The 22,936-nt window shown below is 42.8% G+C and overlaps 1 protein-coding gene across 1 annotated transcript; it reads right to left on the bottom strand.

Annotated features, from left to right (window-relative positions):
• Nucleotides 1–1,907: 1,907 nt before the first annotated feature.
• LOC112436312 (neoverrucotoxin subunit beta-like) lies at nucleotides 1,908–19,760 on the bottom strand. Its single transcript, XM_076880631.1, has 3 exons — nucleotides 19,670–19,760; nucleotides 7,279–8,754; nucleotides 1,908–3,257 (listed from the first exon to the last, which is right to left on the bottom strand). Exons 1-3 carry the CDS (start codon nucleotides 19,758–19,760, stop codon nucleotides 2,716–2,718), a joined length of 2,109 nt encoding a protein of 702 aa, XP_076736746.1. The 3' UTR covers nucleotides 1,908–2,715.
• Between the last annotated feature and the right edge of the window lie 3,176 nt (nucleotides 19,761–22,936).

Genomic DNA, 22,936 nt, shown 5'->3' on the forward strand with positions numbered 1-22,936 from the left:
CAAATCTGCCACCAACAACAAATCTGCCTTTGTGCATCGATCCAACTTATCCATGGTGGGTTGCAGTGCAAAGTCATCCACGTCAAAAGTCATTGTGACCAGACCACCCCCAACACTACAAGAAAACTGCCAACCAAAAACTGCAGACAACCCACAAAACACAAGAAAACACAAGGCAAAACACAAGAAAAAGAAAAACAAAAGATATCAATAATAGATATTGATATCTTTTCAATATCTATTATACTTTTTCTTCACTTCCAGTTTAAGTTTCATGATGTTTTTTCACCCGTTTCAGAGTTTATAATGGGTGTGTATGGGATGGAATGTTGGGGCTAGAGTGAGACAGCTCAACTGCTAGAGTGAGAGGAGCAAAAAAATTAATCTTAAAATCTTTTTTAAAACTGCTGCTGTGTCCACAGCGTTTGCTCTACAGCCATCATTTTACCCTCAAAATGTCACCATCGTTGTTCTCTTTCCAACACAGTGTCTTCGAAAGCACAGAGATTTAAACTTTTTAAACTGTGTGTATCCAAGTGGAGGGATCACATTTTAGTCATTCAGTGATTCAAAGAATATGAACTTTTAATATTCATTCAGATGTTTTCTGACTCTACATTTTTTTTTCTAATTTACATTTAAAATATTTTCAGCTATTTTCCGACTTTATCTGTGTGAATGTCAGCTTTTAGCAGTTCAGCACTTTTGTTTTCAGGTGCAAATTTCTGTATTTTTCATCTCATTCAACATTTTTAACTTAGACTTCAGCAATTAATTCATTTCAGTGCATACATTCAGATTCAAGCATTTACACTGCAGTTTCTTCAGAAAATGCACTTTCCAGTGTATATAATGTTCTTCTCTCCCCCTTTTGCACAGTCGAGGAGCAAAAAATAAAGAACCTTGAATCTTGAACTCAGAGATTGTTTGTACTTTTGCCAACTCTGGTGAAGAGGTTCTGAAGTAACCCAACTTTTCTTCGCTTCCTTAGGAAGTAAAGGTATTGTTGAGCCTTACCGGCAATAGCAGTGGTGTGTGTGGTCTAGAAAAGGTCCTCTAAGAGGTGGACAGAGAAGATCCTAAAACTGGAGACCCTCTCCAGCCTGACCATTGATAAATATTTCGTTAGGGTCTGCTATCTTGGACCTACTGCTAACCCATTTTATTATTGTTCAGCACATATTTATAATTTTCCTAGCAAAATATAAAGAAATGAGGAATGGGTTGTTGCACAAAACAGTATATTTTAAGCTGCATTCACCAGCACTACTGAGTGAAGAACACGGAACATGAGGGGAGCATTCCCAGCACTTAAATCTTATCAGCAGAGTAGCTGATAACAATCAGATTCTTTTATTCTTTTATTTATTTTTAAGTCTCTTAATGGTCCCGCCCCTTCTTATTTGTGTGAGCTGCTTCACCCTTAAATGTCGTTGCATGCTCTTATATCAGCTAAGCAGTTGCTTTTGACTGTCGCGAAGAAATTTTATAAATCCCGAGGAGACAGAGCCTTTGCAGTGTTGGCTCCTAAAATGTGGAATGAGTTGCCTCTGAAGGCCAGGCAGTCTCCATCTCATGCTGATTTAAAAACACATCTTTTCTCCTTGGCTTTTAACGCGGTGAGAGTTGTCATCTGTGTTAACTTCTTCCCCTTGTATGTACTTATACTGATTTATTCTTTTATTCTTATTCTCTTATTTTTTATTTTTGTTGTACAGCACATTGGTCATCTGTTATGTTTTTTTAAAGAGCACAAAATTAATAAAGTTAACAAAATTAAATAAAAACAAATAATTTATATGTGTATATATCATATAAGACCAACTTTAAAGCTGTGAATTTCTTTTATTTAGGAATTTTGAAATAAAGTTTAACTTCTGAATGAACACAGGAAGCAGAACAAGCTGTTCAACTCAGGATTAAGCTTTATTGATGACATCCACCAGGTGTCGGTGTTACACAAAACGGGAGAGCTACAGCTTCACAAACATCAGCAGGTTAACAGCATGTGGTGACTCTATGTGCAGTATTCTGAGTCAGTGGGAAAATGTGCTCAGACCCTACAGATTTCCTGAGTGGCACATTACACTTGTTTTTGTTTATAAAATAGCAATTAGATAGCCAGACATTCCACACCTTAAAAAAGACTGTAAGACATCGTCTACTTTAAAACACAAACAGACACACACACACAATTGTTTTTAAGATAAAGAAATCAGGCTATCGTCACACTTAATTCCTCATCAGCTAACTACGCCTGATACTCATTAAAAGTAAGGTTTACATGTGTTATATTTTAGACTGACCATGTTAGTAGCTTTGAATGGGAACATGTAAGGAAAAGAAAACCAAATGCTTTAAGCAACTAGGAGAAACTAAACCAGAAACACATTCTTTACCCTCCTTTTAGGAGAATAACTAACCTCCACAAATATTTTGTATGTATGTAGCATATGAATCATGAAGCATTACAATAATTAGATCCCCCTGATCCCCATGGCAACATTTATCATAGTGAGATTATACCCTACTGTCTATCAAAGCATTTAATAGTAAATTAATGTTATGAGTCATGCAGCTGTGATGAACACACAAAAAAGTGTATTTGCTCAAAACAATATAAAGCTATAAGAGGTTTATGAAAACATAATGCAAAATCTTTCATTTTGTTTTTGGCCCCAGTGTTTTCTGCTGTGACTGATTCTGCTGATGTTATTAAACTGGAGACAGTTTAACATAGTTGGATGTGTTCTTTATCCAGAAGCCTGGGTAAACAGGCTCTGTGAATCTGGTGCGAAAGGTGTAGAGGTGTGTCAGTGTGCTAGAGGAGACTGCATAGAAAGACACAGTGCCAGCGGGGTAATCAAGAAACACTCCAACTCTGCTGCAGCCGGCACTTGGAAGACTGCCGCTGCTTAATTTGCCATTATGCCACACACTGAACCCTGTTCCAAAGTATGTACCAACATACCAGGATTTGGAATTAGCGCCAAATTCTGTCTCATCACCTCCCTTTCTCTGGATGCTTTGGTAACTAACAGCTATGCCAACCTGAGTGGTAGAATCATTACTCAACTGTACTTCCAAGTAATGGCGCCCAGTCAGCCCCTCGCGGCACAAAACCTGAGGCACTAAATCAAACCTCTCAGAGTGCTTTGGATAGCTCTGCAATTCTCCACATGTCGCCTTCTTGTTCCCCTCAGACAGAATCAGGTAGTTGTTTGCAGTGTTTAAATCCAGGGTGAGATCACAAGCATCTGAAAAGAGAAGTTTATTAGAAGTCATTACTATCCATTCCACTTTACAACAGCAGACTCACATGCAACAATATAAGCTCTGCATCAGCTGGAGAATTCTGGGACTTCAGTAAGAAATACTTAATTGATTTCAGCTCAGCTTCTTATTGCCAAGCTGGTAAACTTCCAAGCTACATGTGCATGGATTAAAAACTTTCTTACTGATCCATCACTATCTGTCCAGGTTGGCAACCAGAGATCATCCACCCTGTCACTCAGCACTGGCTCACTACAGGGATGTGTGCTGAGTCCATTCCTACACACCATCTACACCAGTGACTGCACCACCACGCATCCCTGCAACATCATCATAAAATTTGCAGATGACACCACTCTGATGGGGCTTATCACCAACGGTGATGACACCGGCTACAGAGATGACGTCCAACATCTGACAGAATGGTGTGACTACAATAAATTAAACACTAGGAAAACTAAGGAAGTGGTCATGGACTTCCGCAAGATAAAAACTGATCCCCTTCCCCTCTCCATAAAAGGTGACTATGTCTAGATGGTGTCCTCCTTTAAGTTCTTCGGTAGCCACATAGCCGAGGACCTATCACGGACTACAAACACATCAGCCTTAGTGAAGAAAGCCCAGCCGTGCCTCTATTTCCTGAGGGTTCTTCTGAGGGACAAGCTGGAGCTATCGGGAGTGGACCAACACATGTCCCAGTGGATACTGGACTACCTCACAGAACGTCCACAGTATGTGAGGACACAGGGCTGTGTCTCTGACACGCTGGTCTGCAGTACGGGGGCCCCACAGGGAACTGTGCTGGCACCGTTCCTCTTCACCCTCTACACTGCAGACTTCTCCATCAACTCCCCACGCTGCCACCTACAGAAGTTTTCTGACGACTCTGCCACAGTCGGCCTCATCACAGGTGAGGACGACTCAGAGTACAGACAGTGGACTCTGGACTTTGTAGACTGGTGTCATCAGAACCACCTGCTGGTCAATCCCGGGAAAACCAAGGAGTTGGTGGTGGACTTCTAGAGACGCAGACCCACCACACTGACACCGGTGAACATCCAGGGAGTGGACATTGAGATAGTGGAATCGTATAAGTACCTGGGTGTTCACCTGAATAATAAGCTGGACTGGAGCCACAACACTGATGCTCATTACAGGAAGGGTCAGAGCAGACTCTACCTGCTGAGGTGGCTGAGGTCATTTGGAGTCCAGGGAGCGCTTTTAAAGACCTTCTATGACTCTGTGCTGGCATCTATCATTTTTTACAGTGTTGTATGTTGGAGCAGCAGTTTATCGACAGCTGAGAGGAAGAGGTTGGATAAACTCATCAGGAAGGCCAGCTCTGTTCTGGGATGCACCCTGGACCCAGTGCAGGTGGTGGGAGACAGAAGGGCTCTGGCCAAAATAACATCTCTGATGGACAGAGTCTCCCACCCCATGGATGTAGATGTTGCTGAACTGCAGAGCTGCTTCAGTGACAGACTGCTGCATCCTCGATGCATGAAGGAGCGTTTCCGCAGGTCCTTCCTCCCTGCAGCTGTCAGACTGTACAATCAGAACTGCTCCCAACAAACATAGATGTTTACATCTGCGCTGTAATTTGTACTAATCAACCGAAAAACTACTACTGTTATAATTTGCACATTATTTTTCTCAGTTTATATACATATAAAAAAAAACAACTATACTTTAATCTTAATAACTGTACAGTACTCTTTTTTTGTAACTTTTGTCCATAATGTAATTTTTTTTTTTCTGTAAAAATTGTGTGTTTCTGTTTAGTGTCCTGTTCTGTTTGTATATGTGCTTTTCTTCTGCTGCTGTTACCGCCAAATTTCCCCTTGTGGGACAATTAAAGGATTATTCTATTCTATTCTATTCTGGAACGTATTGTCATGGATATGTGTAAAGAAATCTTAATCAAACAGTGAAGCACAAATAATGACTGCAATTGATACTTTTGTCTCATATAATTACTATGATGCTTGAGAAAAAGAACAATATATGTTTTTATTATTCGTTTAATTGGTGTTTTTGAAGAGTCTGTGTTTTTTGCCATCAGACAATATACAGTGAAATAATGAAAATATAATAATGATAAATTACCCTACATGTCTGTGTTTTAAGACATGAGTGAAGCGAACAACTATCTCAGGCTTGGCAAAAAATGCCCACAGGGTGGGTTTTAGAATATGCATCTACTGAGCTGAGGGTGAATATTGTGACCAGACTCAACCCACCCAACCAAGAGCAAAACTTGCCTGGCTCAATGACAGTCCCATCAAAGGAGATGCTTGCAGATATTAACACTGGTCTATGCACCATCCTCAAACCAGTATCATTGAAATCAACAAGCTCATACATATGCCAGTGTGACAGTAATTTCTGCAGCTGTGAGTAATTAGACTGCAGACTTTTAAGACCAGCGTTCACAACCACTCATCGCCAGAACGTCAACTAACCCTAGTTAGTGAAGGCTCCCCTAGCTAGTAATCTCCTAGTACTTTCTGAAATAACCTTGTTTTCTCTGGTCTCAGCAGTCTCATGGATGCCAGTTTCTACGTCATTAACCTACCTTTTGCAAGGCCGCTGTTCTGCTCGCAGCTTCGTCACCGGCCTGCCTCCCTGCCCAGCTTTCTATGGAGTGTCTATTGGACTTTGCTCATGCCAACCCGAACCACTACCCCTCCACACCTCGCTTCCCTCTGCACAAAGTAAGATTGTTGCAAATTGCCTTTTCTCTCTGGACTGCTGGTTGGAGCTCGCTCTAATCCTGTTCTCCCTCGTTTCAGTGACTCTGAGAGCCCCACTTCATAATTCTCCCTTTGCCCTGCAGTATAGGGTTCCTCCTCTCGAAAATACCCAGTGTCGGGTTCCCTGGCTGTTGCACCTGCCAGCTAAGAGACTCGCTCACTGGAATCTCTCACAGCACATGAAGTGTGATTCTTGTTCATGGTTTATGGTCATTGTTTGTATTATTGTGACTCATCTAGCACTATGTAGGTTTATCATAGTGTTGTTCTCAGTTCATGATTTGTGTTTTTGTGTTTGACTATTCTCCCCCTGTGTGTTACTCCCCACTTGCTGTAATAAGTGTTTGCTTCTCACTGATCGTCCGTGCCTCTGAGTGTTGTCTGCTTGAGTCCATTCACCTGTGTTGGCCGCCCGGCAGTGACAAGGGCAGTCATGACCCAAAGCGAAACTGAGCAATACTGGAAGAAACCTCCGCAACCTCCCAAAAAATGAACCAGTTAACTTCCAAAAACGAGTTTCTGGAATCAAGACCTGGGCAGCCCCAGGGTCTGACATGATCCATGCCTACTGGCTGAAGAAGCTGATGGCACTCCATAATCATGATCTCAAAGGGCGGAGCATCCAGAAGGCAGAATAGCAGATATACATACAGCTATGAGTATCTGGGTATGCCGCAGGCCAACGAGAAGCATGATAAAGATGCACAAAGGTCAGCCACAGCAAAATACCTTAAAAGGTAAGACAGGTGTGGAGACGCCAGCTGAAGCATGGTAGGAAGAAGATTCAAGCCACATGGACTAGAAGTTCCCAAGTCCCGATGGGAGACACCACCAAAGGTGGTTGAGAACAGCAGGGCTAAGTTCCTGTGGGACTTTGAGTTGAGACAGACAAGCAGCTGCTGGACAACCAATGAGGCAAAGTGATGGTTGACACAGAACAGAAGACCACAGTCATGACAGATGTGGTAATCTGAGTGGACAGCAACATCTGTAAGGACCAGAGAAAATAAAGAAGTACTAGAGGAACAAAGGAACATCTGGAGCAGATGTGAAAAATGAAACTGAAGGTCTTCCCAGTGGTAATAAGAGCTGTACGAGCTGTAACCCTCAAACTGGTGTGTGGCCCCAGAAAATTCTAGGACCAACATCAGATGTCTTTGTTTCATTCCAGAGGAATGCAGTCCTGAGATGCTGTTTGGAACTGAAATTATTTATACATAAAATTATTTTGGCTGAAAGGAAACGGGCTTACACCAAATTAGAGCTTTGTTGTCTTTAACAGCTTCCACATTAGGAACAGCAGGCTTTGAAAATTCTTCAGTGGTCTTGCGGCTCTTCTTGTAATGGTAGATGGTTGCTCCTTTGTATTTCTTATTTCTTATCGCTGACACAATGAAACGAAATCTGCTGCTGTCCTTCAGGCCTTTGACAATTGTGGAGAAATCTTCAGATTTCATTTTCATGTCATCAATCACGTCTTCTGAGAAGAACCAGTGGTCTTTGATTGGTGGAGGGAAACTCTTAGGTGATTCACCAGAATACAGGTAGTTATCCATCTGGTCCAGGTAGGGGTCATCAGTTTCCAGGGAAGTGAAGATAAAGCACAGAGTGTCCTCTACACCTGGAGTGAAAAACTCTTTGTCAAACTCTGACTCATCTTGGGCGATCTTTATTCCTTTCATTATTTCCAGAGAGCACCTGATAACATTGATTTCTCTCTCTGCATTATCTAACCACTTGTCTAGATTCTCCAGACTGAATGGTGACTTTTCCTGGTCACCTAAGATTTCCTGCAGTGAACTCTCCTTTTCTTTACCCTCGCGGATGGCAGGAATTTTCACCATCATGGTCTGTCTGAGTTTTTTTGCATAATCTTCACAAAGGTCTTGGAAACGACTCAACTTTTTGTGAATTTGTGGAAAATTCTTAACCACCTCTTCATCCAGAGAATCATTGCATCTCATTTCCATTTCTTTGATGTTTTCTAGAGCATTCACAGCTTTCCTCAGCAACCCAACACTAATCTCACTCTTCATCTCTTCAGCTGTTGGGTCCAGTTTCTTCAGCGCTGTCAGCCACACTTTGACAGGAACTGTCTTCTCTCCATTGCCACCAAGGAGCTTTGGAAGCTGTGAGTATGTCTTCACTGCATCTTCAAATGTCGAAGGGTTGCTGTCAAGAATGAAGTCTCCGTAGAATTTGCAGGAGAATTTTTTAGTTGCAGCTTTTTCTTCATCACTCAGCTTGATGTCAACTTTTGCCTCAAAGTTAAACGTTGGAATCTTCTTAATCGCAGCCTGCATGCTGGTCTCGATGTTCTTAACACTCCTGCTCTCCAGTTTCTCGCTGTCAAACACAAAGAAAGCATTTGCTCCATAAAGGATGCCTGTGACTACGTGTGTTGCATGGCTCTTCTTAATGACATCTTGTATTTGTGTGGTCTTTGCTTCAAGATGGGTCATTGTCAGTCGTTCATATGCAGTCGTAGCACTGAACTGAAGCGTCACTCTGCTCTGGTTCTTGGATTTCTTGTTGTCATTCAGATACCTGGCAGATCCTCCAACCTCAATCAGTCCCCCCAGGAAACTGGCTTTGACAGAAGCGCTGACATCCAGCAGAGCAGACTTGGACTCAATTGAGTCTGTTGCAGTAATTTCATAGTTGCTACTGGTCTGATTCTGCCTAGCGCTGTACTTTTTAATCGTTTCCGTGTCCCACAGTGTGAAATCTGCAAAAAACATAACAACAGCAATTTTTAAGTAGAAAAAAACAAAGTTTCATAAAACTCATATTGTTGTCCTTTTGGTGGCAGAAGTACACAACTAAAACATAAACACTGGGTCACCAGAACCAGGACAATGACAAGAACAAGATCTAGAGTGTGAATAAAGTGGTGGGTGAGTTCCTTTACATTTTTAGAGTAGCCAGTTGAGGCTAATAGATTAAAAGTTGTATTAAGGCTGTCATTTTCAGCATCCATGTAGAGTGTTAAAATTGCCCACAATAACTGTTTTATTTGAGCTGTGCACTAAATCAGATAAAAAGTCTGAGAAAATAGAAACTCTGAGAAAGGCCCAGGTGGACAATAGATAACGACAAATGAAACACATTTTTTAATTCATCAATTAGGGTGTACAAGGCTAAGAATTAGGCTTTCAAATGAATTTAAACTATGCCTATCGCTGATTAATAAGCTTTTTTATGTTTAAATGGTTTTTTTCTGCTTTTTGGTTTGTTTTTTGTTGGTTTGGGAGCAGACACTGTCAGGGGTTGCTGTGTAGATGTGGAGAAGAGGACTCAAATGCAGGACTCACGGTGAAGATTCAGGGTGTTTATTGTGAGGGACAAATGAAGAGAACAGGAGATGGCTGACTGAATGAATAGCTGGCTGACGGAACTGAACACACGCAATGACTTTCTATTAATGACAAAACGCTGGACTGAGGAAACCGAGGAACTTAAATACACAGACTGATGAGGATGATAATGAGAGACCGGTGAGTACACAGCTGAACTTAATCAAACTAATGACACACAGGAAAGTAACTGGCACAGTGAGAAATAAACTGAACATGAACAAACTGAAAATACTGGGTCAATGTCCCAGGAACGCTGACAGACACAGACTGTAAGAAAATTGGATTTTGGGGTAAACCTGTTATTATTTTCTAAAAATTAAAAAAAGAACTCCTGAAACTATATTTTCCATACCAATCAAATGGTGAGATGAAAAACACAAAATTATAGCAGTTGTTCAAAAGTGGTTGGAAGAATTTGGACTTGTAGTACAACCTGACTTGACTTAAGAAAAAGATATTGTGGCTGGGTGTGGTTTTTGGCTCAGCAGCAGGGGAAGTGGAAGTGGGAAGTTCAGGGTGTGACATCTGGGGGAGATTGGTTGGCACAACTGGCAGTAATTATCTAATAACATTTCTACTATATCAGGACCTGAAGGAGGGAGAAATGAAGGCTAGACCTGAGCAGTGATGTGCTGAACTGATGTGTGTGGGCAAACACAGACCAAAGGATTGATGGAAACCTGCCCTGCACATAAAAACATCACTGTAAATAAAACACACAGAGCAAACACTGAGAACTGCATGTTTGTTGTGCCAGGTCTGTGAGCTGGGACTATTACAGTGGTGCCAAATCCCAGCTCAACATGTCGGACCCGCAGCCAATGTAGCTGGTGCACACACAGGCGAAAATGTTGGTGGACATGGTGATGGAGGCAGTGACACTGGAGCAGAGCAGTTTTGGAGGAGCTCCCAGGAGGAATTTACAGCGTGGCCATAGGAACATGTGGGGTCTGTGCTGCGCTCAGCAGTGATGGGTCCGTCGCTGACTCTAGAGAGGAGGAAATGGTAGGGCCTTCATGGGAGACGTCGACGGTTCCAGTAATTAGCTCCATGGAAGATTTTCCATGGAAGATGCAAGTGATGAACACTGATCATCAAATAGTGTGCCCTGAAGCAGGGCTGACATTTTCATATTTTATAATGTTTAGGGAAAGATTATATAAGTCATTATACTTGCATACAGGAAGAACACTGCCAGTTGTTGGTGCTGCAAAGCCGCTGGGAAGGTAATTTTCTTGGTGGCTCATTACAACCCAATGGCTGGTCATATGGTATGTGATAAAACTCTGGAGCAAAATAATTGCCATTTCACCAGAGTGCATGCAGATATCACTTTGTATTAGTTCTGGTAGATTATGCAACACAATATCCTAAAGCAGTACTACTGTGCACCATTTGGGTGTGGCACAGACATTGTTTCAGGCCATCTCTCCAGTTAGCATCCCACAAAATATCCTGACTGACCAGGGCACTTCGGCCGAGGACTAGTGAGTGTCAGTACCACAGTCCAGGATGAGACAACAAACCATCCATGAGTACATCAGGAAGACAGCCACAACCAACCACGTGCTTAGTGAATGCCTCAGGCAGCAGAAACCCAAGGAAGAGGAGGAACCATCATGGAAGGACAAGCCCCTGCACGGTATGTACCACCGGCAGATAGAGGAAGTGGCTGACATCCAGAAATCCTATCAGTGGCTGGACAAAGCTGGACTGAAAGGCAGCACATAGGCACTAATCATGGCAGCACTGGAACAAGCTCTGAGCACAAGATCCATAGAGGCTGGGGTCTATCACACCAGGCAAGACCCCAGGTGCAGGTTGTGTAAAGATGCCCCTGAGACAATCCAGCACATAACAGCAGGGTGTAAGATGCTATGTTATGTTATGTTGATTTATGTTATGTTGATTTAATAACATGGGTTAGGGTTAGGGTAAATAATTGGGTTGGGGCCACAATCATAGTGGTTAGGGTTAGGGCAAAATATGGGGGTTGGGTTAAAATTAAATCGTAATGGTTAAGGTTAGGGTAGGGTATTGGGATGGGGTTAAATCAAACCAACCCGAATAGGTTGGAGTTAGGGTACGGGCTGGGACAGGGACTCCAACCAAACTTTTGAGCCCAAATTCTAATTGGGCTCAAAATTTGGGTTAACCATTGGTTTTAGAAAGAAGTGCCTAATTACATTTCATATTCAGTCCCCCCGGTTCTCTTGTGTCCAATAATCGTATCCATTTCCTCTCCATTTTCCTCCTTTCTCCTTCCGTCCAACTTGAATTACTTTGCAGTCCTGCTACCCTTAGCGAATGATACCCATGTGAAATGAAATGTTTTACCAAAAGTGTGTGTGTTTCCTTTTTGTTTTTGATGTTATACCTGTGTTGCATCATCCTGGTGGATATTGAGTTTCCGGTTTCTCCAATGTATTGTGTGTCACATCTGGAGCAGAAAATCATGTACACACAATTCACAGTCCGTGGTGTAAAAGTCTGTGTGATCTTAAATACAGTTTTATTGAGCCTATTTTGCACAAAGTCCAATTTAATGAATGTACCGGCCAAGACTGTGGTTTTCTGCAATGGCTGTAAGGGAGCAAGACTTGCCCTCACCAGGTGGTCCTTCAGGTTGCTATTTCTCCTGTATGCCGAGATGACTTGATATCTGCTCAGGAGACCCTGGTTTTCCATGATCATCCTGTAGTTATTTTTGAATTTGCAATTCAGTAACCTGCTCCTAGGTGAAAAGGTGGTGATCAGCGGAATCCATTCTTTATTGATACTTGGTCTTTGTATGTGGAAGGTCTTCAGACAATGTCTTAGGAACGACCTTGAGTATCCCCTCTTCCTAAGAGCCCGGAAAAGGGTTCTGACTGCTTCGAAAAAGTCTGCCCTTTGAGTGCAGATCCGATGAAACCTAATGAGTTGTGATTTGACGAGACCTTTGTAGGTGTGCCGGGGGTGATAGCTGGATTTAAACAGCAATGAGTGTGTGTCTGTTGTTTTGAAATATACCTTAATGTCCAGTGTTTGTTGGTTGTGAAAAGGCTGTCCCTTGTACACAGTAGTGTCTAAGAAATCAATTTCAACTGAGATCTGGCTGCACTGTACTGCATACCATCACCGGATCTAAAAGCGGCGTCACGTTGCTTCAGCAGGACCTGGACCTCTTTAGTCATCCAGGGTTTCTGGTTGGAATACACCCGGAGACGTTTGTCCACAGTGACACTGTTGACACAGAAGTTAATATATGAGAGCACTGATGTTGTGTGCTCTTCAAGGTCCTGATGTTCGAACACGCTCCAGTCCGTGTTTTCAAAACAGTCCTGCAGCTGATGTGATGCACCTTCTGGCCAGGTTTTCACAGTTTTTGTGACTGGGGGGGCTCTTCTCCTAATGGGAGTGTATGCAGGGATCAACAGCATGGACATGTGGTCTGACAAACCTAGATGTGGTAGAGGGGTTGCTCTGTAGCCTTTTTGGATGTTGCTGTAGGCTTTATCCAATGTGTTTTTCCCCCTCGTTGCACATTTAATATGCTGTTCAAATCTGGGGAATACTGACCTTAAATCAGCATGGTTGAAGTCCCCAGCTATAATGTGCACTGCGTTTGGATGGGAGTTCTGCTGGTTGCTTATTGTCTTGTGCAGCTCCTCCATGGCAGAGTTAGCATTAGCATCGGGTGGTACATACACGGCCGTTACCATGACAACAGTAAACTCGCGAGGTATGTAGACGGGTCTGCACTTCACAGTCAAGTATTCCAAATCCGGGGAACAGTGGCTGTCTACAGTCTTTGTGTTTTTGCACCAGCTGTCATTGGTGTAGATGCATAAACCCCCTCCTTTGATCTTACCGGAGTGGCCGTTCCTGTCGTGACGGTGAACCGTGCGGCCTGCTAGCTCAATAGCCGAGTCCGGAATTGATGGCTGCAGCCAAGTCTCTGTGAGTAATATTATGCTGCTGTCCCGTACACACTTATTGACTGCAATTTGTAATCTCAGTTCGTCGATTTTGTTGGTTATGGACCTGACGTTGGAGAGGAAAATACTCGGAAGCGGTGGCTTAAATGGCTGTTTCTTTAGCCGAGCTAGTGGACCCGCCCTGCAGCCACGCTTTTGCCTCCTTTGTTTACGTTTCCTCTTTGTCTTGCCGCTGGGAAGAACCAACCACGGAGACCCTGGAGCTCTTATTATGTTCATGTACCCGGCTTACAGGCAGAAACTGAAAAAATCGAACCCTGTCATCAAACCTGTTAAACTGTGGACCCCAGAGACTGAGAGCATCCTACAGGACTGCTTTGCCCAAACAGACTGGGATGTGTTTCAAATTACAGCCACCATGGAGAACTGCTCTGTCAACATACAGGACTACGCTGAATATGTGACTGGGTACATCAGCACCTGTGCTGACAATATTGTGCCCACCACACAAGTCAGAAAGTTCCCCAACCAGAAGCCATGGATCAACAGTCAGGTACGACACATGCTGCGTACTCGGTCTTTCGCATTTAGATCAGGCAATGAGACGGAGTACAAAGCTGCAAAGTATGGACTAAGGAAAGCCATCACACCGGCTAAGAGGCAGTACAGAGAGAAGCTGGATGGCTTCTATTCTTCTGCTGACCCCAGGCGGATGTGGCAAGGCCTGCAGCACATCACAGAGTATAGGGCCACCACCAGCACCAGCACCATCAGCTCTGCAGGCGGTCTTATCGATGATCTCAATGCATTCTACACCCGCTTCGAGACCTCCCAGACCCTCCAGACCTCCCAGACTCTCCAGACCCCCCAGATCACCCGGACCTGCCAGGACCCCCAGACCACCCAACTCCCACCCCCACCCCCGCCAGCGGTCTCAATAGACCAGGTGCACAAAGCCCTGAGGATCAACCCCCGTAAGGGAGCAGGACCAGACAACATCCCAGGACAGGCCCTTAAAGCATGTGCCAATGAGCTGGCGGAGGTTCTTACCTCCATCTTCAACCTCTCCCTCAGCCAGAACACAGTCCCCACATGCTTCAAGACCACAACCATCACCCCTCTCCCCAAGAAAAGCCCAGCCACCTGCCTAAATGACTATAGACCAGTTGCACTCACTCCAATCATCGCAAAGTGCTTTGAGAGAGTGGTGCTGGCCTACATCCAGAGCAACATCACAGACACTCTGGCCCTCCTGCAGTATGCCTACTGGCCCAATAGGTCCACATCAGACACCATCGCTGCTGCCCTTCACTATTCACTCTCCTACCTGGAAAACAAAGACTCATACATCAGGGTACTTTTTGTTGATTACAGCTCCGGCTTCAATACTGTCATCCCACACAAACTCACTCACAAGCTGGCTACACTTGGCCTGCACCACCCTATGTGACTGGCTACAGGACTTTTTGACTGCCAGGCCCCAGTCCATCAGGATCGGCAACTTGACTTCAGTCAGCATTACCACAAACACTGGCATTCCACAAGGTTGCGTCCTCAGTCCCATCCTCTACACCCTGTACACCCACGACTGTGTCACCTCCAACAAAGATAACATCATTTTGAAGTTCGCGGACGACACTGCAGTGATCGGTCGCATCACTGGAGGGGACGAAGCGGCTTACAGGAGAGAGGCGGCCGGTCTGGTGTCATGGTGGGAGGACAACAACCTCACCCTCAACACTGACAAAACAAAGGAGATGATAGTGGACATGAGGAAGAAGAGAAGGCCTCACCAGCCGCTGTTTATCCGGGGCCTTGACGTGGAGAGGTTGAGCAGCTTTAGGTACCTGGGCGTCTACATCTCTGAGGACCTCACCTGGACACTGAACACCACACAGCTGGTCACGAAAGCTCAGCAGCGGCTGTATTTGCTGAGGGGGCTGAGGAAATTTGGTATGTTGGCCAAGATCCTTAGCAGGTTCTACAATTGCATTGTGGAGAGCACAATGACCAGCTGCATCACTGCATGGTACGGCAGAACTACTGCTATGGACCGCAAACACCTGCAGAGAGTGATAACAACTGCAGAGAAGATCATCAGGACTCCACTGCCCTCTCTGCAGAGCATCTACCATCGCAGAGTCCAGAGGAGAGCTGCCTGCATCCTCAAAGACCCCACACACCTCCAACACGGACTGTTCACACTTCTGTCCTCAGGGTGGAGGTTCAGAAGTGTGAAATCCAGAACATCCAGACTCAACAACTCCTTCTTCCCCACCACAGATGGGCAGTAACGCGTTACTGTAATCCGATTACTTTTTTCAGGTAAGTAGTAAAGTAAGGGATTACTATTGCAAAAACGGTAATTAGATTACCGTTACTTTCCCGTAGGAACGCTGCGTTACTGCATTACTAAAACCGTGATTTTTTTGCGAGAATGTCTCATGACAGTGACATAAGCGAGTGCGACATTTGTGACAACAGCTGTGTGCAGATCAACAATGGATCATATATGGAGTGCGGGAGAGAGTATGTGCGTGCAGCGTTTAAAGCGTGGAAGTACTGACCTTACTTTGAGTTTGATTCCATAAAAATTGACAAAAACATTAGCGTCCATTGTGCGTGGGAAGAAAACTTCTTTTTACAGCGAAAAAACCCCCTAAACTTCCAAGCAAGCACCGAGTGCGTAACGACGTAATGGGAAACTCACAGAGAAACTCGCGGATTCTTCAACTGACCGCGGCACACCTGCACCAGGGTAAACCTCCGCCTACCCCACTCCTGCTTTACAGGTGAAAATAGAGCAAAACGACCGCTAGTCTTTGACTTTATTTATTTTCTGTTGTGTTTTACTTGCATCTATTTGAAAGAGTGAGTGTAAACACACACAAAAAATATTTTATGTGCTGGAATGTGCAGAAAACAGGTTTAAATATTAAACAAATTTCTTCCAGTCAGAGAATGTTGCATATAATTAAATTTTTGCTTGATGCATAAAGTTAAAAGATTAAAACTAATAAAACAAGTTTTAAAAGGAGACTTTTCCATTTGATTACATTTTGTATGATGGATTATGCAGAAAAAGTAGAATTGGGCTGAAAGATCTATCGCTTTATCACCTATTCAGGTTGTAAATCGTGTTTTTAAAAAGTAACTAAGTAACTAAGTAATTAATTACCTTTGAAAATAAGTAATCAGTAAAGTAACGGGATTACTTTTTTGGTCAAGTAATCAGTAATTAGTTACTGATTACTTTTTTCATGTAACTTGACCAACACTGTTCCCCACTGACATCAGACTCTTGAACAGCTGACCTATTTTTGAACAGTAATAACAGGTCATCCTGCATATTAAGCCAGCATATTAAGCTAACAGGGTTTGAATCTATAATACTTTGGCTAACACCCAATAAGAATAGTGACCGTATACATTGCGCAGAGATTGGCTAAACTGATCAGGAATGCAATAGCAGGACTGTCAGAACAGTTGACGTCTACGTTACTTACGACAGTCCAGAATAGGATGGCTGTTGGAGTGATATTGTTAAAAGTTGTCATTGTTGTGCTTAAAATTTGTAAACCTTGCCTTAAACTGCAGGCACATTGCATGTAAAGATTCTGGTTTCCTTATTTGGTAAGGAATGTTCACTTCCTGCCCTTTATGGGCTCACCTATGCTTGTATATGGTGGGATGTTAAAGGGTTAATGCATATATGGGGTGAGGGGAGATGACCCTTTTATGACTAGAGATGTTGTTAAAGGGAGGTAACCACATATGGCTACCAGGAAATCACGTATACAGACACATACACACAATGCTCACACACACAGTGCCTTAACTTTTACGACACACCATATGGGTTTTACAATAAGGTGGTTGTGTAACTGTTTTCACTCAATAAAAGGCTGTGAGGGAAGGCTGGAATTCGAAGTTGGCTGGGATTGGGTGAGGATCTTACAACTCTGAGATCCTGATTGGGCTTACCTTGCAAGTAAAAACTGACTGAGCTCTGATAATCTTGCTTCGTTCATGGTGATAAGTCTCTGAGTTAACGAGGCCTGCGAGTGCAAACCTAACAATGGCACTCTAATCCTTTTTCTTGGTGGAAAAAGGATTGGTGTGTTCAGTGTTTGGGTTGGCTTGTTGTACATATATTCCAAATGATACAGCTTCAGACGGGTCAGTTACCAGGGCATGGAAGGACTACAGACATATTACAGACTCAATAAACTGATCCGCAAGGCCAGCAATGTTCCGGGGATGGAGCTGGACTCCCTTAAGATGGTGTCGGAGAGGCGAATGTTTTCCAAGATAAAGACATTGGTGGATAATTCCTCCCACTCACTCCATGACATGCTGGCTAGCCACAGGAGCACATTTAGTGAGAGACTGAGAATACCAAAAAGCACCACTGAACGACACAGGAAATCATTCCTGCCTGTGGCCATCTCCCTTTACAACTCATCCACCTAACACACTGTATACTGCAATAGCTACACCCTTTTTGAATATGCTCTTCTTTCTTATTGAGATATTTATCAGTAAGTGACTTATATGCATGTATATATTGTATATATACAGGACTCTTCCAGACACTCTAAACCAAGGCACAATGTACATTTCAAATTCCTTTAATTTTAAATATGTTTATATTGTCTATCCTGTAAAATAGTCAGATGTCTATTCATATTAATGTACAGAATTCACCTGCTTGCTGCTACTACTGCACATTCACCCAATGTACATACTATATATATATATATAATGTTCTTCCTCTACCCCCCCCAATTTTTGCACATGTCGAGGCGCGTGTCAGGCTACATTTCACTGTGTGTTATACTTGTATAACTATGCATGTGACAAATAAAGAACCTTGAACCTTGAACCTATATATTGTGCTATTTCTTACTTCTTGTATTGTCTGTTTTTGTCACTATTTGTACTGGAGCACTGTAACCAACATAATTTCCCCTAGGGATCAATAAAGTATTCTGATTCTGATTCTGATCAAGTGAGATGAATGAATTTTCTGGCATTGGAGATCCTTTGGGTGAGTGGTTGACTAATACATTTGGAAAATATAAAGCCGGGTTGTTCTTATTTACTTCAATCAGTGATGAACAGTAAGATGTTCTAGCTTTACGGAGGGCTTTCTTATAAAGCAGCAAACTATTTCTCCATGATAACAGTTGGTGGATTATATTCTTAAACTTAGTTACAATTGAGTCTAATAACAGATTAAATGCCATGTTGAGGCTGTCGTTTTTAGCATCTACATGGATGTTAAAACCACCAACAATAATTATTTTATCTGAGGTGAGCATTAAATCAGATAAAAAATCTGAGAAATAAGACAGAAACTCTGTGTAAGGCCCAGGTGTATGATAGATGATAATAAATAAGATTTTTTTGAGTCTTCCAGCTAGGATGGACAAGGCTGAGCATCAGGCTTTCAAATGAACTAAAAGTCTGTCTTGGTCTTTGGTTTATTAACAAGCTTGTGGTGGTGAATGACAGCATCATCAGGAAGAAGGAACACAAGAAGCTTGAGAAGTACCAAGGGCTCAGAGAAGAGCTGGAGAAGATGTGGAGGGTGAAGGTAACAGTGGTCCCAGTGGTAATCGGAGCACTAGGTGCAATGACCCTCAAGCAAGTGGAGTGGCTCCAGCAGATCCCAGGAACCGAGATTGGTCATTTTTTATTGTCCTAAATATCTCGATACATAGACACTTTCTCATCCTTTACTTGGACTAGCCACCAATTTTATGTTGATTTTGTTGTCATGTGTGTAGAAAAATGTGTTTGTCTTTTTCCTCTCATAACACATGCATGTTAATGTAAAAACTTCTGTTGATTTTTTATGGGTTTTTGTATAGATTTACTTTAAGGCCTTGACATATTTAAGGCATATTTTGCCCATTTTGCCCATTTGTTCTCCAGACCTTCTTACTTTATGACACAACAGGATTGAAAAGATGAAACTACATTTGTTAGGATAACCATCAGTGCTTCTGTTCAATGTGAAACCCAGTAATATCATGTTAAAAACAAATGTTCCATATTAACACAGTTATCCTTTTTTTCAGTTTCTAATTTATAGATGAAAAAGCATTGGCATTTTTATAAAATGTTACGATCACAAAATAAGTTCCAACAGGCCACAGTTGACATCATTTTAGACACTGACACATCAACAAATGGTTCCTTTGTACAAATATTATTGCAACGCTGTAATTATTATTGTTTTTATGATGGAAATGAGTACTGTCTTTACTGACTTCTTATCAACTGAAAATAAATTTATCAGTATGAATATGTACCTAAGCACGTAAACCTCTTTAGTGTTAGTTATAGTGATTCTTACCTGTGTACAGTTTATCTTTCTTTGCATCATACAGCAACCCCAAGGCAAAAGGGCGATTCAGGGCGGCCACCTCTACTTGTTCTGAGTCCATATCTCCAACTTGAGAGAGAAGATTCAGCAACATGTGTCAAAGCATCATAAAACTGAGAGGCAGTGCAGGAGTTTCTGATATATCTCTCTGACAACAGAGAGATGGACAAAGGAAGGAATAATATAGTTTGAAAAAAGTTTCACGTCTAAATTCTGAAGACAAAAAATATAAATTCACACATTAAAAAAAAGTGAATGCTGATGATGAAAGGAAAGATAACTACTATTGTCTCCACCCCCAGTAACTCATTACCTGGTGAAGGTGTGCAGCTCAGCTGAGACACTTGAAAGTCTTCTTGACTTTGACAGGATGACAGTCTGCAGACATTTTTATACCCTGAAATTTAACTCCTCCCCGACATGAAACATTCCAATCAAAGATGTTGTGTTTTACATAAAAAATAAAAACAAAACACAAAAAAACAGCCAGTGGACAGTAAGCCCATTCTCTTTTAAATGACAATCAGAAATAATTTTGCATGCGATGTATCTGGTGCTTAATTCCTACATTGACTACATTTTCAGAAATTTCATGTGCTGTCTCCAAAAAAATGCTTTTGGCAGGTATATGCAAATTTCTCACTTATGATGTTGTTGAAGCGTATTGTTATCAACTCAGATCAGAGTGCAGTCCACATGGCACACACAGTAAGTGTGTAAAGTTTATTTATTAAGCGCTTTCCGTAGACAGGCAGTCACAAAGCTCTGCACACAAAGGTTAAAATAAATGGAACACTGAGTTCCAAAATACACAATATAGGCAATACATGTAAAATAAAAATTTACAATTGTGTAAAAAAACAACAACACTTTAATCAACAAAAGGCTTGTTTAAACAGAGAAATTTTCAACTGCTTTTTAAAGGATTACACAGAGTCAACCAAACGTAGTTGTGGTGCTAAACTGTTCCACAGCCTTGGTGCCACTTCCTCCGTCTTCTTTGGAATGCATAAAGGAGTTTGAGTTCCACTTCTGTTTCAGAGCTCTCCTGACCGTGTAACTGTGATGTCCACTGTCTCTTTGGCTCTCCTGCATGCAGTAGTTAAATTGCTTGGCCACAGAAAATTCCACCACACCATAAAAATCATTTCATTCAGGAAAATGCTGTCTCAGTGTAGACGGGAGGCCAATACGGAGAGAAAACGATGCATTTTCAAACGAAAACGCATTAGTGTGGACGTACCCTAAATCAAAATGACTGTTGGTTACCTGTTTGAACAGATCTGTTTACTCACATAACTGGAAACAAGCCTAGTTCTTTGGTATTCTGCTTTTTACTGGCATATCTGAATCAACACAGTTCTCAGAAAGCTTTTCAACTTGTATAAACAAGTGCTGACACACACACACACACACACACACACACACACACACATCTGGTGCATGAAAGCCTCTCATTCTGAACTTAATACTTTAGTTCACAGGTGTCGAACTCCAGGCCTCGAGGGCCGGTGTCCTGCAGGTTTTAAGATAAGATAAGATAAGATAAGATAGAACTCACATAACTGGAAACAAGCCTAGTTCTTTGGTATTCTGCTTTTTACTGGCATATCTGAATCAACACAGTTCTCAGAAAGCTTTTCAACTTGTATAAACAAGTGCTGACACACACACACACACACACACACACACATCTGGTGCATGAAAGCCTCTCATTCTGAACTTAATACTTTAGTTCACAGGTGTCGAACTCCAGGCCTCGAGGGCCGGTGTCCTGCAGGTTTTAAGATAAGATAAGATAAGATAAGATAGAACTTTATTAATCCCTCGGGTGGGTTCCTCTGGGAAATTCGATTTCCAAAAAAGCACAGCACCGACAGAAGTTACAGAGTTATACACACACACATATATATAAATACAGAGACAATATAAATAAAATATACGAAGGGGATAAATAGAATAAATAGGAATAAAAAATAAAAATACAAGTGAATTGCACATTTCAAGTATTGAGTCTATTGCACCGTTGACTATTTACAAAAGTATTGCACAAGGTATTGTACAGTGAGGTGAAGAGGCACTACAGCTTAGTTGTTCCCCCCTCCTTTGTCCTCCTGTTTCCCCTCCCTCTCCCCTCCAGAGAGGAGTTAAACAGTCTGATGGCGTGTGGGACAAAGGAGTTTTTAAGTCTGTTAGTTCTTGTCTTTGGGAGAAGCAACCTGTCACTGAACAGACTCTTCTGGTTGTTAATGGCCGTGTGCAGAGGATGCCTGGCATTGTCCATAATGTCCATCAGTTTCTTTAATGTCCTTTTCTCTGCCACTGTCACCAGAGTGTCCAGCTTCATGCCGACCACAGAGCTAGCCCTCCTGATCAGTTTCTCCAGCCTGGATGAGTCCTTCTTTGCTGTGCTGCTCCCCCAGCACACCACAGCATAGAAAAGTACTCCAGCAACCACCGACTGGTAAAACATCCTCAGGAGCTTCCTGCAGATGTTAAAAGACCTCAGCCTCCTGAGGAAGTACAGTCGGCTTTGGGCTTTTTTATACAGGTGCTCTGTGTTGCATGACCAGTCCAGTTTATTGTCCACCCACAGCCCGAGGTACTTGTACTTGTTGACCACCTCCACCTCCTCCCCCTCTATCTGAACCGGCAGTGGACCTGCTCTAGACCTCTCGAAGTCCACAACCAGTTCCTTAGTCTTTGAGGTGTTGAGTTGCAGGTGGTTTGTGTGACTCCATGCGACAAAGTTCCTCACCAGACTTCTGTACTCCTCTTCCTGATCATCCCAGATACACCCCATGATGGCTGTGTCGTCTGCAAACTTCTGAATGTGGCATAATTCAGAGTTGTAGCAGAAGTCAGAGGTGTACAGGGTGAAGAGAAGAGGGGACAGCACAGTTCCCTGTGGTGCTCCTGTGCTGCTGACCACTGTGTCAGACGTGATGTCCTTCAGCCTGACGTACTGTGGTCTGTCGGTGAGGTAGTCGGAGATCCAAGCCACCAGGCAGGGGTCCACCTCCATCCTGTTCAGTTTTTCCTGAAGCATACAGGGCCGGATGGTATTAAAGGCACTGGAAAAGTCAAGAAACAGGATCCTGACCGTGCCTTTTCCCCCATCCAGGTGTGAGTGGGCTCTGTGTAGGAGGTACAGGATGGCATCCTCCACTCCGACACCTGCCTTGTATGCAAACTGTAGTGGGTCCTGGGCATGTTGTACCTGTGGTCGGAGGAGGT

The sequence above is a fragment of the Maylandia zebra genome, linkage group LG23 (assembly GCF_041146795.1).
Source record: "Maylandia zebra isolate NMK-2024a linkage group LG23, Mzebra_GT3a, whole genome shotgun sequence".
Lineage (NCBI taxonomy): Eukaryota > Metazoa > Chordata > Actinopteri > Cichliformes > Cichlidae > Maylandia > Maylandia zebra.